General features: G+C 37.4%; 1 protein-coding gene across 1 annotated transcript in view; it reads right to left on the bottom strand.

Annotated features, from left to right (window-relative positions):
• b4galnt4a (beta-1,4-N-acetyl-galactosaminyltransferase 4a) overlaps positions 1-21,508 on the bottom strand; it is a 165,474-nt gene that overhangs the window by 52,782 nt on the left and 91,184 nt on the right. The window contains exons 4-7 of the mRNA XM_088935150.1: positions 13,152-13,247; positions 11,471-11,561; positions 10,222-10,322; positions 585-652 (exon numbers count right to left, since the gene is read on the bottom strand). Coding sequence (XP_088791276.1) covers positions 585-652; positions 10,222-10,322; positions 11,471-11,561; positions 13,152-13,247 — 356 coding nt within the window. The remainder of the gene's footprint in view (positions 1-584; positions 653-10,221; positions 10,323-11,470; positions 11,562-13,151; positions 13,248-21,508) is intronic.

Here is a 21,508-nt window from a genome sequence, read left to right as displayed (position 1 = left end):
TGAAGCAAAGCTTTCAAAAGTCTATGACATGTCCATAAACAAAAATGCTGTAGACAAATTGACTTATACATCCGGAAATTAATTAGAGACTTTTTTTTCACTGTCATTAACCTTCTGTATGTATTTTTAAGGTACAGTAATGGAAAGAAGCAACAAGGTGAACTTCCATTTTAGCAGATTCCCATTTATGTAAAGGAACACTACACTTATGTTTTATATAACACTATCATAATTCTTTAGCTGGAAAAAAATTATACTGTTTTGAAACTTTTTAACAGGATGATTTTCAAAACTTTTAACTCCAAAGCATTTGATATCTTTTTCCTGAAAGCAATGTAGTGTGGAGGATAAATGAAAAAAACAACTTACGTGTGGGGAAAACTTGTCCTTTCACTCTTAAATATCAGACAGAGTTGGTGAAAGAAATTTGGCATTTGGAATAATGCTGTAAATTTATTTTGTTTTCTGATACAAATACAATATAGGTGATGACTGGGTTTAATTCAACAAACTGAATACAGTTTATATTGACACAACACCAAACCATTGTACAGAATTCAAAGATAGAAAAGGCTCTGACTTACTGGATAGATTTGGAAGTTTGAGATCTGAATTTGCTGAATTCACCAGGAGCTGTCCACTCGGTACCCAGCTGAAATAAGAAACGAAGGGTTATAGATGCTCTTACAGTACTTACAGTACTGCTAACAATAGGTCTCAGCATTTATATTGCTAATTTGAACATTTTAAAAGTTCATGATTTTCAAAGACATTAACTAAGACTTTTTAGGCTGCATACAACATACAGTATACACATACAATTTTCCTCTGTTGACATGCTGCAGTCATGCATCCAACGTCTATGGGATATGTGTAAGAAAACATTGGTGATTTCTGTAAAACGTTCTTCTTATTAAGCAATAATTATTTTTTAACTGTATCTTAGTTACTAAAGACTTACTAAATGCCTGTTTTTTAGGATTTAGTCAAACAGGAGTCTTAGGTGCTGTGTTAATTAACAGGTAAAAGGCACAAATATTTGTAGAGTTGCAAATGTAATTTATTCTTCGTGGTGTTTCTGTTCAAAGGCTGGCAGCTTGTTGAAGCTATAATAAGTAGGTTTGCAGTTTTGTGGCACAAAAGGCAGTTGCAATTCAAATTAAAAGTGGGGTACCTTAAAGTTCACTAATTATGAACTTAAATTAAAATAGCATGATATGCTAAAGTTCAATGATTGCAGAAATAAAGTACAGAAGATAATGTGTGTTTTGACTTATACAAGACAAATTTCTGCATGCAGAATTTAACAGCAGACTTTCATACCATAACATTTATGTAACTGCAGAAGACAATAGCAGATCTCACATCCCCATACCGAGTTTGTGGTAAGTCTACCCTAGGAACAAATGTATCTCAGGGACGGGTCTACTCACTGGAGAATTTCACCAGCAAGAACAAACAAGCCCTGTGCCTTTCACATTGCAAAGAGCTGAGGCAGCTCCATGCACATACAACACCACAGAGAGCTGATGAAAGCAAAGTACTTAAGGATCGGCTAAAGAGAGCTCCAAATCAATCCCGATTGTACATTTACAACACGAGAGAAAAAGGAAGACTGATATATTATGGGAATGATTGACAGAAGCTTTCTGTCCTTACATGTGGCCTTGTACTGTCTGTGCTCTTTGCCTCAATTTAAGAGGAAAAAAGCAAAGCTCCTGGAAGAGAAAGACCTTGTAGGATATAAAAAGCAGCAGAGACTTTGTTGTTGCAAATTTCTATAAGAAGCATTTTTCTTATTCCACTCTTTGAATTTTGCAATCAAATTCCTTTAAATTGTTCCTTCACACATCTGACAAGATCTGCAAACTGCTAACATAACTCTACTCTCAATACCAAACACAAATGCTGCCATAACCAGGATATTAAAAAGGTCACATACTTGTACTGTATGTAAATACAATACTGTTGGAAAAAAGACTCATAACTTTCAGCCTATTTAATCAGCACAGATCCAAGATCCATAAATTAATGCCAAGAATCCTGCAATGAGTATTATAATGAAGCAAATGCAGACCTGCAATCAGATTCTGCTAGCCAATGAACTGAGTAATTTTACTTGAAAATCAAGCTGTATTCCTGATTTTAATATAATGAAACGAAGAACCTTTTTTTCAGAAATAAACTGCCTCAGACTGAACAGACTGAAGACAGAATTCTTTTAGAAAAAACAGAGCAAGTATAATTAGAATTTGCAGTGCTTCCATTCTAATTGAAAATATAAACTGAACGTCACAATCACATCAAGCTAGTCTTTGATTGTTTGTGTACTAAATTTAGTAAATTAAGGGAGCTGCCACACAGACTTCTAGGAGAGTAATACTACTGTACCTTATGTTTTATGCCATGCCCAACTGCATTCTCACTTTGAGATGTGAGTTTTGTCCTAACTGGAATTACCCTGCCGATGCGGGATTAACGCTAGGATGAAGAAGGAATTACCTAGGGAGAAGCCAGCCATGGCCCCGAGTTCTCCAAAAATAAAACAGATAAACGAAACAGGCAAACAAAGGAACCTGAACTGCATGTTTCCTCTCCCTGTCTACTGACTCCGTTTTCTGAAGGGAAACTTGGAAAATATTATCTAAACATTAAGATAGTAATTCATGTTTTTGAAAAAAAGACAGCTAAAAAAGGCTAAACAGGCAGGCAATAGTGTCACACTCTTCAAACAAGCTATGAGTTTCAACCCTTTAAGTGTTCTGCAACATACAGTACAACAGAACTGTTTGATCATTCCGGCAAAATCCCCAGACTACTGTAAAAGAAATTAACCGAAAAATGGGCTGAGAAATATATAAGCACACATTTCAGTGATAAAATAAATGTGAATGGGCAAAAATCAAGGTGGAAACCTTTATGAAAAACTATTCTCAAAAGAAAGCAACTGGGCTTCTCCGTTGAATATTTGAGCAATCCTGATCATTTCAGCAACATTCCATAACATAATTTTAATTTACATAAATTATTTTCTTTATGATTTATCTTGTTTTTTTTTAACTGTCTCAATATTTCAGGCCTGACACAAGCTGTATATATAACTGATATGGCTTGATGATCATTCATTGTTTAGGTTTGACATGGATTACACATTATCAGAAAAGGTGTGGAAGTCCAGAGTAATCATCCTGCAGTCAAGGTATTATGAGCACTGTCTCCACTGAGCTCGACATTCTTCTTCTTGAGTGACAAGAGGCATCTTCACTTTCAGAAGAAGACAATTTGTCTCAGTTTAACCAGTCATGGCTTTGCAAAACTCTTGGCTGTTTTTTCCTCATGTGTGTATGCAATGCGGTGAGATTCAGACAGAGTTCATCAATAAAAGATTGTCCCCAGATTCCCACTGGACTGCAGCTTCAATCAAGCAAGGGCTCAATTTCCTCAGGAGTTGGGGATGTTAGAAGGAAAAAGGAAGAAAGTCTGTCACTCTCATTTTGTCATTACGAAACAGTGCCTTCAGCTCCTCACATTTTCTTGGAACATTTGATTTGTCTTTGTTATTCTGTTTTGTCTTTGCAAGGACAACCTTACAGTTAGTCCATCTGACATTCTCTTGTGATTCTGAAATGCAACAGATCTTTATACATGCGATAGCATAAACTTTTAATCCCTACAAGCAGAGTGCTGAATTCTTAATTCAAAGAAATCCATTCTGCTAAATTTTAAATATGTTATCAAAAGGGCAAGATAAAATTAACATTATTTTACCCAGTGCTTTTGCAATTTATTACTATTACATAAGGTGGCAAAATACTCCTTTTTATGATTTCTTTTAACCCTTTAAACCAGTGCTGGGTAACTTCAGTCTTCCTGCAGGTTTTCTGAGTACTTTTGAATGAACTCATTAAGAACTAAAAAAATCAGATGATTTAATACTCATCCAATAAATTAGTAGAATTAAGCAATTAAAGATCAGAATAGGGATGAAAATAAAAATCCTGTGGTCTTTTCCGGTTAAGAAATATTTGACATGAAACTGTCCTCATAGATTCATACTGTACCTCTTTAAGGTTAATTAAGACTGAACATAAAAAACAGGAACCTGGTCTTGAATCCCAAAGCCACCTTGTTAAGTAGCAGAATAGGCCTTTCCAATGCATTATGAAATGTACCTTTTAATGGTATAACTAAGACAAGCAGAGAAACGGGCAAGGAGGAAAGACAAGGAGCCCAGAATTCATATACCATTTTACAAAACAATGGAATATAGGGTGGTCTGAAGCTGTCAGTACAAAGAAATTAGGTGACATACTGTAGCATGGGATTTGGAGTCTTAAGCATTCTATCTGCCTTATCTCAACATAATTAAGATGTCACATCTTGTTTGCAATACACAGATCCATGGCATTTAAAAAAGACCCATTTGGTGGGTTGGCTTTCAAAGAAATTTTTAAGCATGAAAAAGATTTGATTTCAGTTGGTTTCAGTAATAATGAATTCCAGTTCTGTCGACGTTTAGGATTTATATGAGGAGTCACTGATGTGAAGCTACACAAAACCTCCCCTTACAAAATATTTTAGCTTTATGTCTATATCAGATTCCACGGAAAACACCGGCTTTAATGTTACTTCCCAGTCAAAACAACAGCAATAAAAAAGAATCATTTGACCAAATTATTGCTTTTATAAGAAAAACGCTTTATTTGCTGAATAATTCTACAGCAGCAGTAAGCTTAGTCTAGAAAGCACCAAGCTTTCCTGTTTCTACAAAGTATTCTGGTAATTTATTGCATTTTTCTATAATTATCTGTTTTCTAGTACTAGTACAATACCAGCGTCTATGTGTATTGTACGGTCTGAGCATTAATTATCTTCTCTTGTATTCTACACAGTGCCATGAATCTAAGCATGTGATTTCCCATTCTGTTTTGTGGTTTGTTCACGTGAACAGTGATGAATCAACCACAGATCATTATGTCTTGTTAGTCATAAGATGTTTTCTATTTCTAAGAACTAAACAAAGCTCTTCCTGATCTATATCAATAATTAAGATTCTTATTTTGTTAGGAAAACAGTTCAATTGCCGGTAAAAAAAAAAGAGGAAGATTGGAAAACGCAGACCATACACTGTGCATATCAAAAGGGTTATTTAGAGTTGAAAGAAGAAATGCATAAAACAGATCTTAGTGTTTATGTAGATTATTATCCTCATCAAGACAGTGTAGGGAAACAATAAAAAAGCAAGCAATTCACTTGGGTAACTCAAGCTTTATGATGCACTAGTAAGGCCTCACTTAAAATACTATGAACAGTATTTCCTTATGTCCTTAGAACAAAATCAAATAGCAACAACAAGAATGATTCCTGGACTCAGGGGACTGTCATACAATTAGAGAAGTTAAATCTCATCAGTCTAAAACAGAGGAAAATAAGACACTATTTGAACCAAGAATATACAATTCAAAGGGGTATACAGTATATCTGATCAATCCAGGGGAACACTGAACATGATCTAAACAAGAACACAAAACACTACTGGAAATTAAAGGACAATTCATAAGAGTAAGTAAGGTAGGTGAGGTGCATACCCTGAGCTGTTTCATGAAATGGCAGGATGAAATTTTAGATTCACTTAGGTATTAAACTGCCAAAAAACAAACTGAATTACCTCCTCATGTTCGTTACTTTTCTTATGTTCTTAAAATCGGACAGATGCAACAGGAATATAAAGAGTTAAAGACTACCCTGTATTATCCAATACTACATCCCATCATCCCAAGCAGTTTGGGCTGCTTTTCCAAACCCAGGGTTTTACAATTAATGAATAATGAAGTTAATCATACAAATCTTTGTCACAATTATGGAAGAACAGGAACACAGAAAATGAGCATCAAGTCACAAGAAACATCCACATTTTAATTTGTCTAGAGATGTGTCTTAATATTTGTGCATTAATGTAAAATATATTAGGGTTTTCACAACATCAATCTGCAATGAAGTGACAAACTTATTATAATGTTAATTATGTGACTATAAGCTACACAGTGTATAGAACTACCAATCTGAAAAAAATGTTTGTTTTTTATTTTGATTGTTGAAAAGTGTTTTGGATTCTCTCTCTCTAACTGGATACGTTAGGGACTTTGAAGCTTATACTATACCATAATCAGTTATATAGCTGAAAATTCATAAGTTGACAAAGCCTAAACTGCCTGTAATGTAATATATGTATTAATATCCTCCTGTGTAAGAAGATTTGTAAGCTAACAAACTAGTTGTGTCATGCCCTCTACATCTAGAGGGCGCTCCTGCACTGTCCTGTTTCTAGTTTCCCTGTGCTTTACTTATCCTTCCGGTGGGTCTTGTTGTCTAGGGCTTTATATTTCCACGTCTCCCTCTCCTCCTCGCTCAGCATTGGGATCGGTTGTCGAGAAGCTCGCATCACCAGGTTGCCCCACGTCTGCTGCCTGAGGGCTTATGTCTCGTTCCGACTCCGCCCGATACCTTGAGCCCGGACCGAGCCCCCTTATTTGCTCTGTACCTGCCAGTACACATAGGGTCCTCCCGTCTCACCGGTCTCTCTCCACAATAGCCCCCGGCTCCCGTGACAGTTGTTACTAAGTAGTTAACTGATCTGAGGATATCATCCAGCCATTTACTTGAAGGACCCCACTGTATCGGCTTCAACAGCAAGGCTGGGCTTTGCTGTTTTGAGCCTCATATTAACAACATGTATTTCTTTTTAAATTAAAAAAAAAAGTAAAACGGCAGTCAATTGTAGACTGCAGTACTGATTCTGAAAAATGTATCATGTATCAAAAAATAATACACAAACAGACCAAGGAGCAATAATCACCTAAGATGGTTATCAGTTGATTGGCTTCTGTGAGATGCATCCAGTACACACACAATCACAATCTGGGCAGACGTGCTACAGATAGTCTCCAAGTGCTTGTTAAAATGACACTTAGAATACACAAAGGATCGAGTAAGAGGTCAAAGATGTCAGTTTTTTTTGTGTCTGGATGCTCTTTACATCAGTAAGATCTTTCATAGTGTGACACTAGATACTGGCAAATCACAGTGGATTAGCTATGAAACCCCATGCACATACATAGCATGTAATCCTGCAAACCTCAGAGGCAAATCTTTTTGGAGGAAAATGCTTTTGCCAGCAATGTCCAAAGCAGAAAACGCTAGTAAATCGAAAAAGAATAGCCGTCATAAACCAATCTTCTCCACTTTGGATGGTCTCCTGCTGGCCTGTGATTTAATAAAGCTCATTTTCCTTTTGTTTGTTGTGTCTTTCCACTGCATCTTTTCTGTCAATTAGAAGGGAACTATTGTTAATATACTGTAATCTTGATTTCTCATGGCAAACAGTATCAAGATAAAATGGAAGGCATATTATACAGTAGGATTTTGCACGAAGCAAAAGAAAGAAACAATGCAAATAATCAAAGTATGGAATCCCTGAACTAAGAACACAGGCTTTGGCTTTTCCAAGTTGTTAAAAATAAAAAACAATCTTTAATTAAATCTGGATTATATCACGGGACAATTGTAATTAGGATTACCCAAGCAGAGGTGTGCAAATGCCAGTTTTCCAGCCCCTCAAACAGGAGTGACACTAGTAGGCTGAGAGTGACATCAATGACAGAGAAGCTGCTCCTCCACTTGGGCCTGACCCTCTCATATACTGATGTAGAGATTGCAGCACGTTAGAATCATTGAGCTTCAATGGGCTCGATGGGGAGTTGGGTCCTGCCTGCACTTCCTCATTCCCCCTCTGGGGGTGCAGGGGTTGTTGCTATGAGCTGAGACATGAAAGACACAATTGGCAACTCCAAATTAGGCATGTGCATAACAAAAAAAAATGGTGATCCTTAATTTCTTTTAAAAACTCTTCCAGGAATCAGAAGCGTAAGAAAAACTAACCCGCTTCACACTGTTGAATCAGATCTCAGAACACCTTATATAATGTAAAGAACTTACACAAACACAAAAATGTGATTATCGAGAAAATACACAGCCAAAACTTGAGATTATCATAGATTTCAGACTGCTGTAGGTTGATAGGACAAGAGGTGTGAAATTCTAAGATGGAACACTTGCATAATTTAGAAGTCTGAGGAAACCCAAGGGCAAATTGATTATATGCTGCTTTCAGTTCCTGCACACACACACAAAACAGGATTTCTAATGTGTTAATACTGGCTGTGCCAAAGACCATTGCAATTCTGTTCTTCCTTGCTACACAGCTGTTGAAGAAGGTAGCATAATAATGGGTCTTTCAGACAGGGGGGAAAGGAGATAACGCATATACTGTATCACAATCAATTAGAAACTTTTATCTTGTTTATCATGTTCCCTAAAGCATATTTTATTGCCCCATTGACAGAAGAGCTGTCACTGACTTGAATGAACAAAATCGCTTTCAGTGCACCTCATATGGTTCTTAAAAAACATACTGTTTTAGTAAATTAATCTGCCCCCCAAAACTAAACTGTTTTTTTTAAATAAGTTTCAGAGCACAACCAACATTACAACTGTCTCCATGGGGATGTCTAGGTACAGCATTTTTCTCATTTGTTGAAAGCAAGTTAAGCCCTGAGCTATTAATTTAGCAAGATTCTGAGATATTCACATAAGATGACTCAACTACAACACTGTATGTGCATTTCTAGGAATTGTATTCATGCTAGCAAGAACTATTCCTGCATTTGGCCTAAATTTTTAATGAACAATAAAAAGTCAAAAAATAAAAAAATATAGATTTTCAAACACGTACAGTAAGGTCTACAGGACATGCTTTTTTATAGTTATATAGCCATTTTATTTGATTTTTCCAAAGAATCATTTTGTAGTTTTAAAGGTAAGCCTGCAGTACAGTGAACTAATACCTGGATCTGATCCTTTAACTATCTAGTCCATTCATCACCAGAAAACCACTTTCTCCTTTTAAGGATCGTGGCCTAGAACCAATCCTGGATATACAGGGCAGGACTAGACCCTAGACAGGATGCAGTCCACATACACACAAGCACAGGGAAATCAATTAACCAAGCTTGCCTTCAGAAGGTGGGAGGAATGCATGACACTCCCAGGAAAACCATACAGAACTAGGGAGGCCATGCAAGCTCTCAAGCCAGAACTGAATCCAAGAGCAAAGCTATTCAGTATACTGCCCACCTTTCACCATTAAACTTTTACATTTTGAATAAAAATGACAAATATTAATGAGGAACAGTATAGTGACAATGAATTAAAAAAAATAGATGGATGGAAATATTGATGAGCAGGTTTAAATGGCCAGTTTGATCCTTTTTAAATTATGTTGCATTCCCTTCACATTTTAAGAGATATCTGGAGAGTGAGTGGCAACATTTTCACTTTAGCAGATCTATGCAAAAACGTTACCAACTGTAGAGGTCACTTAATGAATAGAAGCTGCCTCCACTCTAGGACTGCTGAATAAAATATGACAAAACTGAGAGCAAATACCCCCGTCTGAGCACAAAGCTGGGAGAGATCTGGAATATGGAATACAAAACACTATTTCCTTTGCATAGAGGTGTTTAAATGTGTGCATGCTTGATGCCATTGGAGGTCAAATTAAAATGAATGATTATTTTTTGCCCAAATTCTAGTAGTGAACCAAGTTTGAATTAAATTTTAATCCATGAGATGCCTCTAAGCATCTTAATACCATGACAGTTTATTGTTTTCTTTGCTTTTTGCCTGTATGCTGAATTAGTGTCTTATTGTGGGAAATAATCTAGATAATTTAAAAACCATGGCCTATGCACAGGCAGGCAATATTTGTTTCTTAAAGAAACAAAGAAGCAAAAGGCAATAAACTTATCTTTCTGTGGCTCCTTTTGAAAGTTCATCACATCAGGTATTCATAACACTTGTTTGGTTTTCAAATGGTTGTCATGCATATGCCATGTCTTTACTTTTGTCATGGTACCAGCTTATATACAATACATTGCAAACACAAAGGGATATCTGCTGTAAGACAAATAAATATCCCTAGACCTGCATAGAAATATAAGGCAATACAGTTACCTACTGGTGAATAGTTGACCAAGTGATAAAAGATTCAGTCCAGATTCCTGATATGATGCATTAAAAGTAGGAGACTAATTTAAAGGGTATTTGATTCAATAAAGTATCCAGATGCCCAACAGAGAAGGTGTATCAAGGCAGCATGTGTACCTTTCCAACAAACACCAGCAGCCTGGCATTGATGGGGTTCTCATCAGAGCTCAGCCAAAACTCAGAGTTATCATCAGAGGCGATTGCAAACTGGAAATCGCCTAGAGAAAAAAGAAATAAGACCATTAACTGCCAATATCCGTCTTAACATTTTAACCACATGTGCTGTGAAAAAGTACCATGTTCTTAAAGAAAATGGCTGTCCAGCTGAAACTATGTTGTTGTTAAATTAACCTTGACAGGCCTGGAGGGTCAATATGACACAAACTGCTCTTTCAGTTAATCACAGTGGATTCTGAAACTGCAGATGGGATGTTCAGGTTTTGGCTCTGTAATGTATTAAGGGAATTTGCATGATCAGAAAGTGCATTATAAAAAGCGAGGGTCTTTGTGGCAATGAAACTTTAAAATTTCAAGAACAGTGGAACTGGCAAAACAGGAAGAACAGCAGGTGGCAGATCACAGAAACGCAGCTTTTCGAAGGTATTATGAGAGCGAAGATCAAGAATCACAACAGACAGCTTTCTAGTATGGTAAAGGATGAAGAGAGGAGATGTCTCTCCTGGACTGCATCTTCAGCACACCTGCTGTGGATGTTATACAGTATGTCTCTGCCAAGGCAAGGTGGAAACGGAATGAAATCTTCCAAAAGTGTTAGCACATTTCCACATCTTTCGCCATAGCTTTTACTTTTCTGTTCCTGATATTAGTAGTAGTAGTGGCAGTAGTAGCGGTGATAGTAGTGCTGGTAATAGATGTACAAGCAACAGTGGCCATAGTAACAATAGTAGTAGTAAAAGCTAATACTACCTATAATAGTATTGGTAACAGCAGTGGTGGTAGCAGGAGGAATAGTAGTAATGGCAGTAGTTGTAGCGGTGATAGTAGTACTGTAATAGTTGTAGTGGTGGTGGCAGTAGCTGTGATAGTCGTAACAGTAATAGAGGTGGTACTTGTTGTGGAGGTAGTAGTAATAATCGTGGTGGTGGTAGCTGTGATGACAGTAGTAATAGTAATAGTGAGGTACTTGTAATATACTGTAAGTAATATTAGTAATAGTGGTCATGTGGTAGAAGAAGGCGCAGCAGCATGACAAAGTGATATAAAGTCTAGTGATTGTAAAATACATATCCTTAGACTGTTATAGTTTCAAAATCTATTGTCTGTTTTTACTTTTCATAATGCACATTACATGAAATTCAGACGATGACTACGGAGGATGTGAGCACAACGCTCTGACAGCACTCACCATCCTTGTAAGGGTGGATGAAGCCAAATATTCGGAGGCCATAGTTTTTCCATTTTGGGGCCACAGCAAGCTTCTTCACTGTGGTCCTTGTCTGTAATTAAAGATTCATCCATAAGTTTAAGAAATATCTGCACTATTGAAGAAGTACCTGGTGCTAACTTAAGGTGAGGCATTCCCGGGGTAGTCTTAAAAGTCACCTCTGATTTTATTTAGAATAACAGCACTGATGGATTTTCTGCTAATTCCAACATTCCAAGCCCATCTTCTACCTGTCAGTGACATTGAATCAAGGAATTCACTGTGTGCTTTGGCCACACTCCCTCCGACAGTCAGAAATGGAAAAGCACTTGTTCAAATGATAGCCTCTCCCCATTATTTAATTCATAGTTCTTGGATTTAAAATAGACATTGAATTGTGTCATCAATTCCAACCAGTATGGATAAAAGAGCGTTTCTAACAGGATGAATATCGCAAGCAAGACAGAATCACTTTCTCTATTCTGTTTTAACTACTGGGGAGGGTGCTGTTTCTGTGTGTAATCTGCAAAGGAACAAGCAGAGGTAAATACAATATTTACTGTTGAGTCAGACAGAGTGATTTGGCTGCAGACCCTCCTTCAGGTGTCTGAAATGATGAAGGGGAAATGTACAGTATGTCTTTGTGTCTAGTCTTTAGAGAGGAATAGAGCTCCACCTGTTCCTATGTATCCATTAGCCTATCATTAAGACAAATTGTGTAATGGCTACTTTTAATTCAATGTGCTGTGTAGTGCGTGGAACTCAATAAAATGAAACCTTAACACAGGGAATAATAGAGTCATAGGAATGCCCTCAGATATGTCTGATAACTACAGTATACTGCACCTAATGTCTGATACAGCCAAGAGATGATACAGCTCTGGAAAGAGCAATTCTAAACACAAAAAAGGTTTCAACGTGTTGTTACAATACTTAGTTACTTTTACCCTTGCTCAAGGTTTTTTTTCATTTTCCTTTTAATTACTGAGAGACAGAAAAATGTTGATCAAACCAAGACAGCAACAGCGAAAAACAAAACAGATCCGGTAAATAACTAGCAGAGTGGTGGAGTTTTGGAAAACAGAAAACAGCCAGGAGCCCCTTAACAAGACTTGTGATGGAGATCACGTAAATGTGCAGCAGAGTTGCCCACTAGGCAGCCAGACCACTCCATCACACTGCAGGGCTTTGTTACACTTTACATAATGCAACAGGCCAAGGAACCATCATCCTGCTCTTCAGAATCGCGGCTGAAGGCAGCTGTCAGTACCACTTTCTTGATAGTTCAGTCTACATTTTATTGCATTTTGTTGCTTAATTATTAAGTACTTCCTTCTGTGCAGTAACCACATCCTACCAATTATTTAAGCAGTGGTACATTACTTATTTCCTGGTTTCTTTTACACAGAATTTATTGCAATGAAAAATATGTTCAGTATACACTGTCAACTTGCAAGAGATTTTCCAGGCAAAAAGAGGAGATGTACTGTAAAAATAGTACCTAAATAAGAAAGCTTTGTGGGAATCTTTGCTGTTTTGTTAGCATGGCACTTGCCACTGTATCTTATTATCCCCTTAAAAATCTGTTCAGATTCCGCAAACTGTTGTGTATCAGTTATGCCTCCAACTGATCTCACATACCAGTCTGCCCGTGTGTACTTACATGTGGGTACAGAGGGAAGTGAAGATTCTTTCTCAGCTGAGCAATGGAGGCGCCACACCAGTCTTCAAACACATGGAGATTGGCCTGCCCTTTATACTGCAGAGCAAGGACAGGATAGATGAGCTGTTAGGAGAGGTTCGTCACAACTACTGATTTTGATAAATGACACAGGAGATGGAAGACAGACTTTCATTGGATTTCTCTTTTGCACTTATCAGTTCTTCTGTTTCGTTCTCCCGAGTCTTTAAAAGGTCGAACTCAGTCCAAGATAAAGCATTACCACCAGTAATAAAGTCATAACAATGAAAGAACTGTCTACAACTGTGCAAAAGCTGAAATACAATGATTTTCAACACTACTTGGTATAACAGCAGCTTGACAATGATGGAGTTACTGTAACTAGTGTAAAGGTAAATGTGGAGGTTTCATGGACGGGGGGGGGACTGTTTTCTTCATCATTTGATGATATTTTCATCAATTACAGGCTTGTACTGTAGCTTCAGCACTAATTTCAGTGTGGCTGAAATAATTCCCCTTTATTGAAAGAATTCCTGATTGACTTGAGATCTACTGTCTATATATAACCTTTTTGTCTGTTCAACTGGGTGGTTGAGACATGTTCACAATAGGGTGTCATTATCTTGTAAGGGAAAATATGTATAATTGTATAATTTTACCAAGTCTGAGTGAAGTGTCATCTGAAGAACATGCAGATCTTTAGGTTTAAACATTTCCATATGTGACAGTTAAGGAGTCAAACTGAGAAAGTATAAGAAATCTCTTCTTTAAAAAAATTGCCTACAGCTTTCTGGTTTATAGATAACATCTTTATTCTCAGAAAAATATATCTGACAAGATACTTAATTAAGATCTTAAACATTTTAATGAGAATTATTAAAGTTGAATCAAATAGTAATTTCAAGTTATGGTAAATAAGCAAAGGTTGTTAAAAGCCAGTTTCTAACAGGAAACTTGTTAAACGTTATTGATACTGTACATTTGTTGGCACCACATGAGCAATATACAGTATAAAAAATCTGCCTTGTTGATTGGAAAAGTTTTTAAAATAAAAAATAGCAGTTTTACAATGATAGAAATTATGTGTATAATTAATTTATTTGACCAATGATTTTATCTTTAGACTCTGCAATGTTCATACTCCTAGGTATCTGGTTTCATCATAAATACGGTCATTTTTGAAAGTACAATTGGAATGGCTGCATATTTCCTGCCAATGAAGAAAAAGGGAGACCTACAATTACCAATTGAGTGTATACAGTAAATAAACAGACTTCCAGTACTCTAAGGTAAAACAGAAATGGTCCATAAGCCTTTGTGAACCTTTAGAGAATCTAAATAGCACTTAGGATATCAACAGAGAACTCTGAGATATTGCATAATATCATGGTTAATGAACAGTAAATATTGTACTGGGGAGGAATGAACGGTCAGTTCTTTGAGTGTTCATTTTGCACCCAGGACTTTATATATTCCCCTTGATTCAGGGTCTCTTTTCTAAAAAAGATTATTTCTTAAAGAAAGATCCCTTAAAGGTCACCATAGATGAGTGGGTCCCAGTCCTGGTCCTCATCCTCGTGCCCCACATACCTGCTGGGTTTCATTCCATCCCACCTTCATCAGACAATTGAAGTAATAAAGTTGCTTCAGAGGAATATTTGCATTTTGTTTTCAATCACAAGTTTGAGATTTGATTTCGCTAAGAAAACACATCGGTTAAAGTGCCAATACATTTAAGAGCTGGGAACAAACAGTTTAGATTAATCTTATTATTAAGTTAGTAAAGGGTTGTATTGCTCTGGTTGGAGCAAAAACCAACAGGTGTGTGAGTCACCAGGACCAGGACTGGGAACCACTGTCGTAGATAAACATAAAGTAACAAAAAAGCAAAAATGTACATACTTCACACACACAAACAAGTATGACGTGGTTGCTGAGCAAATACAGCTCAAACACTTTAGGGAAAACTGTGGCTGTCCTACATTTTAATGAAGCAGATATTAGCAAAAAAGAAAAGTTAACTCCAAGTGGAAGCAGAAACTGAAACAGGCAATGCAGAAGAACACTCATTATGAACATAATTTCTCCAGGGCAACTCTACTGTCAATTGCCTAATGACATAATCAAAGTGCCGTATGGTTTAGTCATACAGTGAATTGTGCAGTTCAGAAATGCCCTTGAGTTTTAAGGTGTAATGCTGTAAAGCACGGTCAGCCAGTTTCCATGGAGATGCTACTCACGGAGGCAAGCAAAAGCATAGGCAAGTTGCCTGGTGTTCAGGGCCTTTCTGAAAGTCAGTGGTAAATAAAGATTAAAATACAAAAGCTTATTCCTCATCTGCTTGTGATCATTCAAATGCACTGCCACAGCCTACCATTTCAAAACTTGTGTTAACACAATATACCGCTAGAGCCCTATTGGACTTGCTTTGTAGTTATGTGTGCTTATACAGGTTTAACAAAAAAGGAATACTATTATGTCAGACAAACACCATTATATCCACTAGTATTCTCAGCAAATGTTGGTCTTAATCATACAGTACATAGTAAAAAGTTCTTATTTTATGTATTTCATATTCCCAAAATTAATATTTGGAAATATGTGGAATAATATTTCCTCTTTATGCATTTTTTATTAACAAAAAATGCACTCTGTATTTCTAATGCTAGCATAACACTGAAAAAGTGAAAATTTAAGAATCTGTGTACTTAAAAGGCAGTGACAGTTTTCATGCTGTAAATTAAAACAGTAAGAAGCAGTTATTTGCGTGCTGAAAGCACTGTAGTTACAAACCAAGAAAACAGTTTTGAAGGCTTTACAGTACAAAGACCATGCTTAGGTGCTCACTGATGAATCCCACACCCACTGACCCTGACATGACATCCTTGTGAGGCACACACACAGAATAGGGCTCTGGAGATACTGTAGGCTGTCACACCAAACGGAAATGAATTTTTTGGGGACCATATCATTCTCCCAGGATGCACCAAGGGACTTTAGAGCAGTGTCATGTAAAAATCAGCAAACAGAATAAAACAGAATAACTAAAGAATCTTTCCCTCCGATCCACAGTGCGTCCTACTGTAGCTAACAAGAAACACACAGAACCTATAAATAGCAATCAGATGTACATCCTCCCAGAGCAGCAGACGTATGTGCAAGGTACTGCTGGGAAAATTTCTTCTTCTGATCAGGTCTGTGGTATTAAACCGAAGCAACCAAGTTGCCAAGTATGATTCGTCTTCCACAAAATCAACTCAAAGCAGGAATCCACACGGGAAAAGGCTATCTGTGCAGTCGGTCAAATCACAAAAGCTATCTATTGCTTTATAGATTTAGAACCAGTATTACTTGGTAGAAAGTCTGCAACCTCTGACTGTGCATGAACTGTGTCATAAATGAGAATACATAATTCCATCCTTCTTTCTAACCTCTTTATCCAACACAGGGTTGCGGAGGAACTGGGGCCTATCCTGGAAAGGAATGGGTGCAAAGCAGGATACACCCTGGACAGGAGGCCAGTCCATAACAGGCACACACAGATACACATACTCACACACCCTGGACAGGAGGCCAGTCCATCACAGGCACACACAGACACACACACTCACACACCCTGGACAGGAGGCCAGTCCATCACAGGCACACACAGACACACATACTCACACACCCTGGACAGGAGGCCAGTCCATCACAGGCACGCACAGATACACATACTCACACACCCTGGACAGGAGGCCAGTCCATCACAGGCACACACAGACACACATACTCAAACACCCTGGACAGGAGGCCAGTCCATCACAGGCACACACAGACACACTCAAACTCACACCAGGGCCAATTTTCCCAGAAGCCAATTGACCTGCCAGTATGTCTTTGGAAACGGAGAACCCAAAGGAAATCCAAATTAACATTGGGAGAACATACAAACTCAATGTATATAGCACCCCAGAAATTGAATCCAGGGGCCAAGCCCTGCACCACTGTGCCACCCATTATAAATTCAACTTTGTTTTCATTACATAATATTTTATTGGAAAAAAATGTCAATCAAGTACCATATTTTTCTATTTCCAGATTGATGCATTATCGTATACACTCACAATTTAAATAAGTTTCTTACTGATTAAAAATATTCTTTATACATATCGCCTACATTTTCTAAGCCTGTGCTTTATGAATTATTATTTTTCACCTTTAATTGTAAACACACATTTACGTTCTCCGTAATTTTCAATCAGATCTGACAATAAACAGGTTTCTAATGTAATATGTAATGAAAACTCAGACAGGCTGCACAAGTATGGTTCTCTTTTCCCCAGGAAAGAGAAGGTCTTCAGCTTCAGTTCTTGAGGACTGTTGGTCCATCTCTTATTCCATCTGAGCTCTTAAACATCCAATTGAACTAAGTGCTTGGCTGTTATAAATAATTGAGATTTTTTCACAGGTCAGTAATGATTGAAGATTTAAAACTTGCTAGACTGCTGCTCCAGAAAATAAAAGCAGAAAGATCTCTGTTCTTAGTAGGCAATCTACTGTCTTATCTAAAGTCAACTGTAGTTTTTTCTTGGTTTGATCACAGAAAACAGTGTTTTAAAACTATTCAGCTTCAATTCACACTTGAATCTACTAGTCATTCTTTCAAAAGAACAGTTTTATGCTCCTTTCTTCCAGGTGTTTTAGTGGTAACAGGATGCTCACGTTGAGTCTTCTATGTTTCCAGCAGATATACAGTGGGAGTACATTTGAAGAACCCTGTAGGTGAATATGAATGGTTCCACACAAGAGCTTTATGAGCTCGAACCATTGTCTTTGATTTCTGGAAGCCTTAACAAACAATACCCAAGCATTTTACAGACGTTACATGGACACCGTCAGTGACTACAGCACAGGAACTAGAGGTACAACATCTGAGATATTTGGATTATATACAGTAGATCAACCTGCACTTGTTAGCATCTTTACTTCTGGAGCTACATGTGTGGATTTGCTTCTGGGAAGAAATTTACCTCACCGTCAAATAGTGTTTCAACATGAAGGCTGTCAGCTGATAACTACAGTGCTAGCTTTATTTTATATATATATAGTTAAATATATGTTCTGACACCATCAAACATTCACATCAATCCTTTTTCCAAAAACTACTGTTCTACTTTATCTTTATACATCAGAATAGAAATGAGTTCTTTTACATCCTGTTGTGCCCATGCTGATGAATTATATGAACTATAGAACTACAACGTATACAGTATTATGTTTTAAAACATCAGGAATTTTATTACTGAAAGGTTTAATGAAATAACTGCATTGCCTAAGGGTAGGATAGATGTTGCATTTGTACAGCTAAATAATTTAGGGCAAGGAAACCCTAAATAACCCTAGATGACAGAAGACGCTCTTAGAGATTGAGAAGGATAAAGAATGTGCAAGATATGGGCCTAAATGTTTATCTTATTTGTATGGTTTTAGTGTAGAGATTATGAGATGCTTAAAGCTGCTTTTACAAGTTAATGTTAAGCTTAAAAAGTAGGTTATCTGAGTAGAGAGTAATACACACTAGGCTGTGTAGAATGTTCTGAATGCAGGTCTGTTATGGTAAAAGGGGTTCAGTGAATTTGAGACTGTCAAACACTGCAAGACCGCCAGTGTAATGTAATGTACTTGGCCCTAGAGAAGAGGGAACTCAAGTTATAAGGAGTATTGAGGCAAAGCCTAATTACTATGATGGATAACATCATAGGTATTTTTTCAGTTTTCATATGGTTTTTGTACTGAGGTACACCCTGCCTCATTAACTTTAGTGTTAAGTTTGAACAACACCATACCTCATGCACTACCAACTATAGTTTTAAAAAATGAAAAACATTTAGATTTGTCAGTTATTTACTATACGCCTATTCAAGGTAAAATTGCCAATTGTGTTGTTACATCTCAGCTGACAGCAACGAGCCCTAACCCCTACAGCGGTGGTTCCCACTTCTGGCCCTGGTGACCCACACACCTCATGGCTTTTGTTCCAGCCGAGCCCTCAGTAACAAGATTAAGGTGAACTGTTTGTTCCCAGCTCTCATACATATTGGAGCTTTAACCGCTGGATTTTGTAAGCGAAATAAAATCCCAAACTTGTGACTAGAAATAAATGGCAAATATTCCAATTAAGCAACTTCTTAGATCAGTTAAGATGTTGATTATCTAATTAAGATGGGATGGAATGAAAGGTGATAGGTACTGTAGGTGGGTCTCCAGGATGAGGGTTGTGAACAACTTCCATACAGGGTGCACCAGGAATTGTAAACGGGCCTCTTCAATTGAGACGTTACAAGCTCTGCAACCACATGCAGGACTTTAACTCTGATTGATGGAGAGGTGCATTATTATGACATCACTGCAAGCATGCAGGGACTGAGCACATTGCCTTGGGAGCTGTGGTGAAGCCAAGATATTTGGATCATATAGATTAACCTACACTTGTTAATATCTTAGAAGTTTTGGATTGATTACACTGACATTACAAGAAAGGACAAAGTTTCCAGGCTACAATTAACAAGACAGTACACAAGTACACAATAAAGGCAGATGAAAAGAAAATATAATTTAGGCCTTCAGTCTTTGCCATTCTTCTGATCAGTAATATGATAATGTATCACAGCATCAACACGTGAAAGATCATTCTATACATTGATATTGTAGCTCTGTTACACTTTAGGTTAGGGACTACACATTTTGTACTGTATAACCTGTATATGATTAAGAGAACACTGATAGAGATTTAATATCCCAGTAGGAACTAGCATCGACTAAGTATTTTGCACTGCTACTAACAAAAGTAGAACTGTACTCATAAATAATCGATCAATTAATATAACATATAGGGTGAATAATTATGGTCTCAGAATAAAACTCTGTTGACCACTCTATTTAAGTGGAAGAACATCAGACTGAAAACAAGATTTACAACTTGGCTCAATAAAGCCAAACAGGAGCCAAACCAGCGATGGGAAGTGTTGGCGATCCCTAGATAATCTTCCATGAACTCCAGCAGGATGCTGCAACTGACAGTATCAAAAGCTGCACTTAAGTCCAGAAGGAGAAGATTATAAGGCGATTCAGAGTAAGAAGCCATCAGGAAACCATTAATTGTCTTAAGCAGGACTCTCTTAAGTTTTGCTGTGGTTTTGTTTAGACCCCAATTAGAAAGAGTAAAAGACCTCATTAGCTGCAAGACGAGAGTAATTTAACTACCACTGCCCAATCCAGGGTCTTTCTTAAGAGGAGACAAATTGGCAATAGATGGTAGTTATCAAGTATGTGGGAGATCCAGGTCAGGTTATTTTTAACACTGGTGAGAGACCTGCCTACAGGTATATGACCAGACAACAGGGCCTCATTGATGAGATTAGTAATAAGAAGGCAGCTTTGAGTAGGAGCAGAAAATATGGTCTAAAACATCGGTAGTGCTATACAGTAGATTTCATTTTAGATGCCAGCTTCATTTGAGTAAGTAAAACCATGACCAGCAATATAATGATTGAAACTTGAATCTGTGAAAGCAGAGGTGGTTGTATTTGTCATGACTAGAAGTGTTGACTGTGATTGGTTATTAATATGTATTTTGTTGAAAAAGAATTGAATGAATGTGTTACATGCTTCAATAGAGAGGGAAAATCATACATTAACTGGTTCAAGCATGTTATTGATGGTGAATAATAGGACAGTACGGTTAGTGTGACCTCCCTCCTAATAACAAGAAGCCCTTTAAAAATGTCCCATCAACAAGGTTATAGTGGAGTATCCAGTGGATATCCCTTTCAATTAAAGGTTTTCTCCCTGCAATTCAGAGCAATGCATCAATGATGAATTTCATGTACACTATTCCCAAACAGCATGTAATGGTATTCAATAAACAGTGAACAAAGTCATAAATCATGCTGCTAAGGAAAGTCACCTGACTGCCACATAGTCCACTCTTTCGCTTCAGAAAGACCCTTCATGGAGGGCAAAGAGCTTAAAAGAAGAAAGAGATAAGATACTAATTTAAAAGCCTGGAGAAACAAAAAGCTGCCACATTATTAAACTTAGCTAGGAGAAAGAAAACCACAAGGTTTCAGACCACAAGTAAGCACTTGGATCCAATATCTCTCAGTATTCTTTCTGCACAGACTACCAATAGCCACAGAGCAATATATCTTCCCAAGAGCTTCCTTAGCTGCAATAACTCAAATACTCCCCACCAACCACCTCCATAAATAACAGGATATCTCTCTCGGAGAAAGAACAATCATTTAGTCGGTCACAAGTGCCTCTTCGACAGAGCAAGGAAGAAACTGAGCAGGGAC

The sequence above is a fragment of the Atractosteus spatula genome, chromosome 16, assembly GCF_055471065.1.
Source record: "Atractosteus spatula isolate fAtrSpa1 chromosome 16, fAtrSpa1.hap1, whole genome shotgun sequence".
NCBI classification, from domain to species: Eukaryota; Metazoa; Chordata; class Actinopteri; order Semionotiformes; family Lepisosteidae; genus Atractosteus; species Atractosteus spatula.
This window is presented reverse-complemented; position numbering and strand designations above follow the sequence as displayed.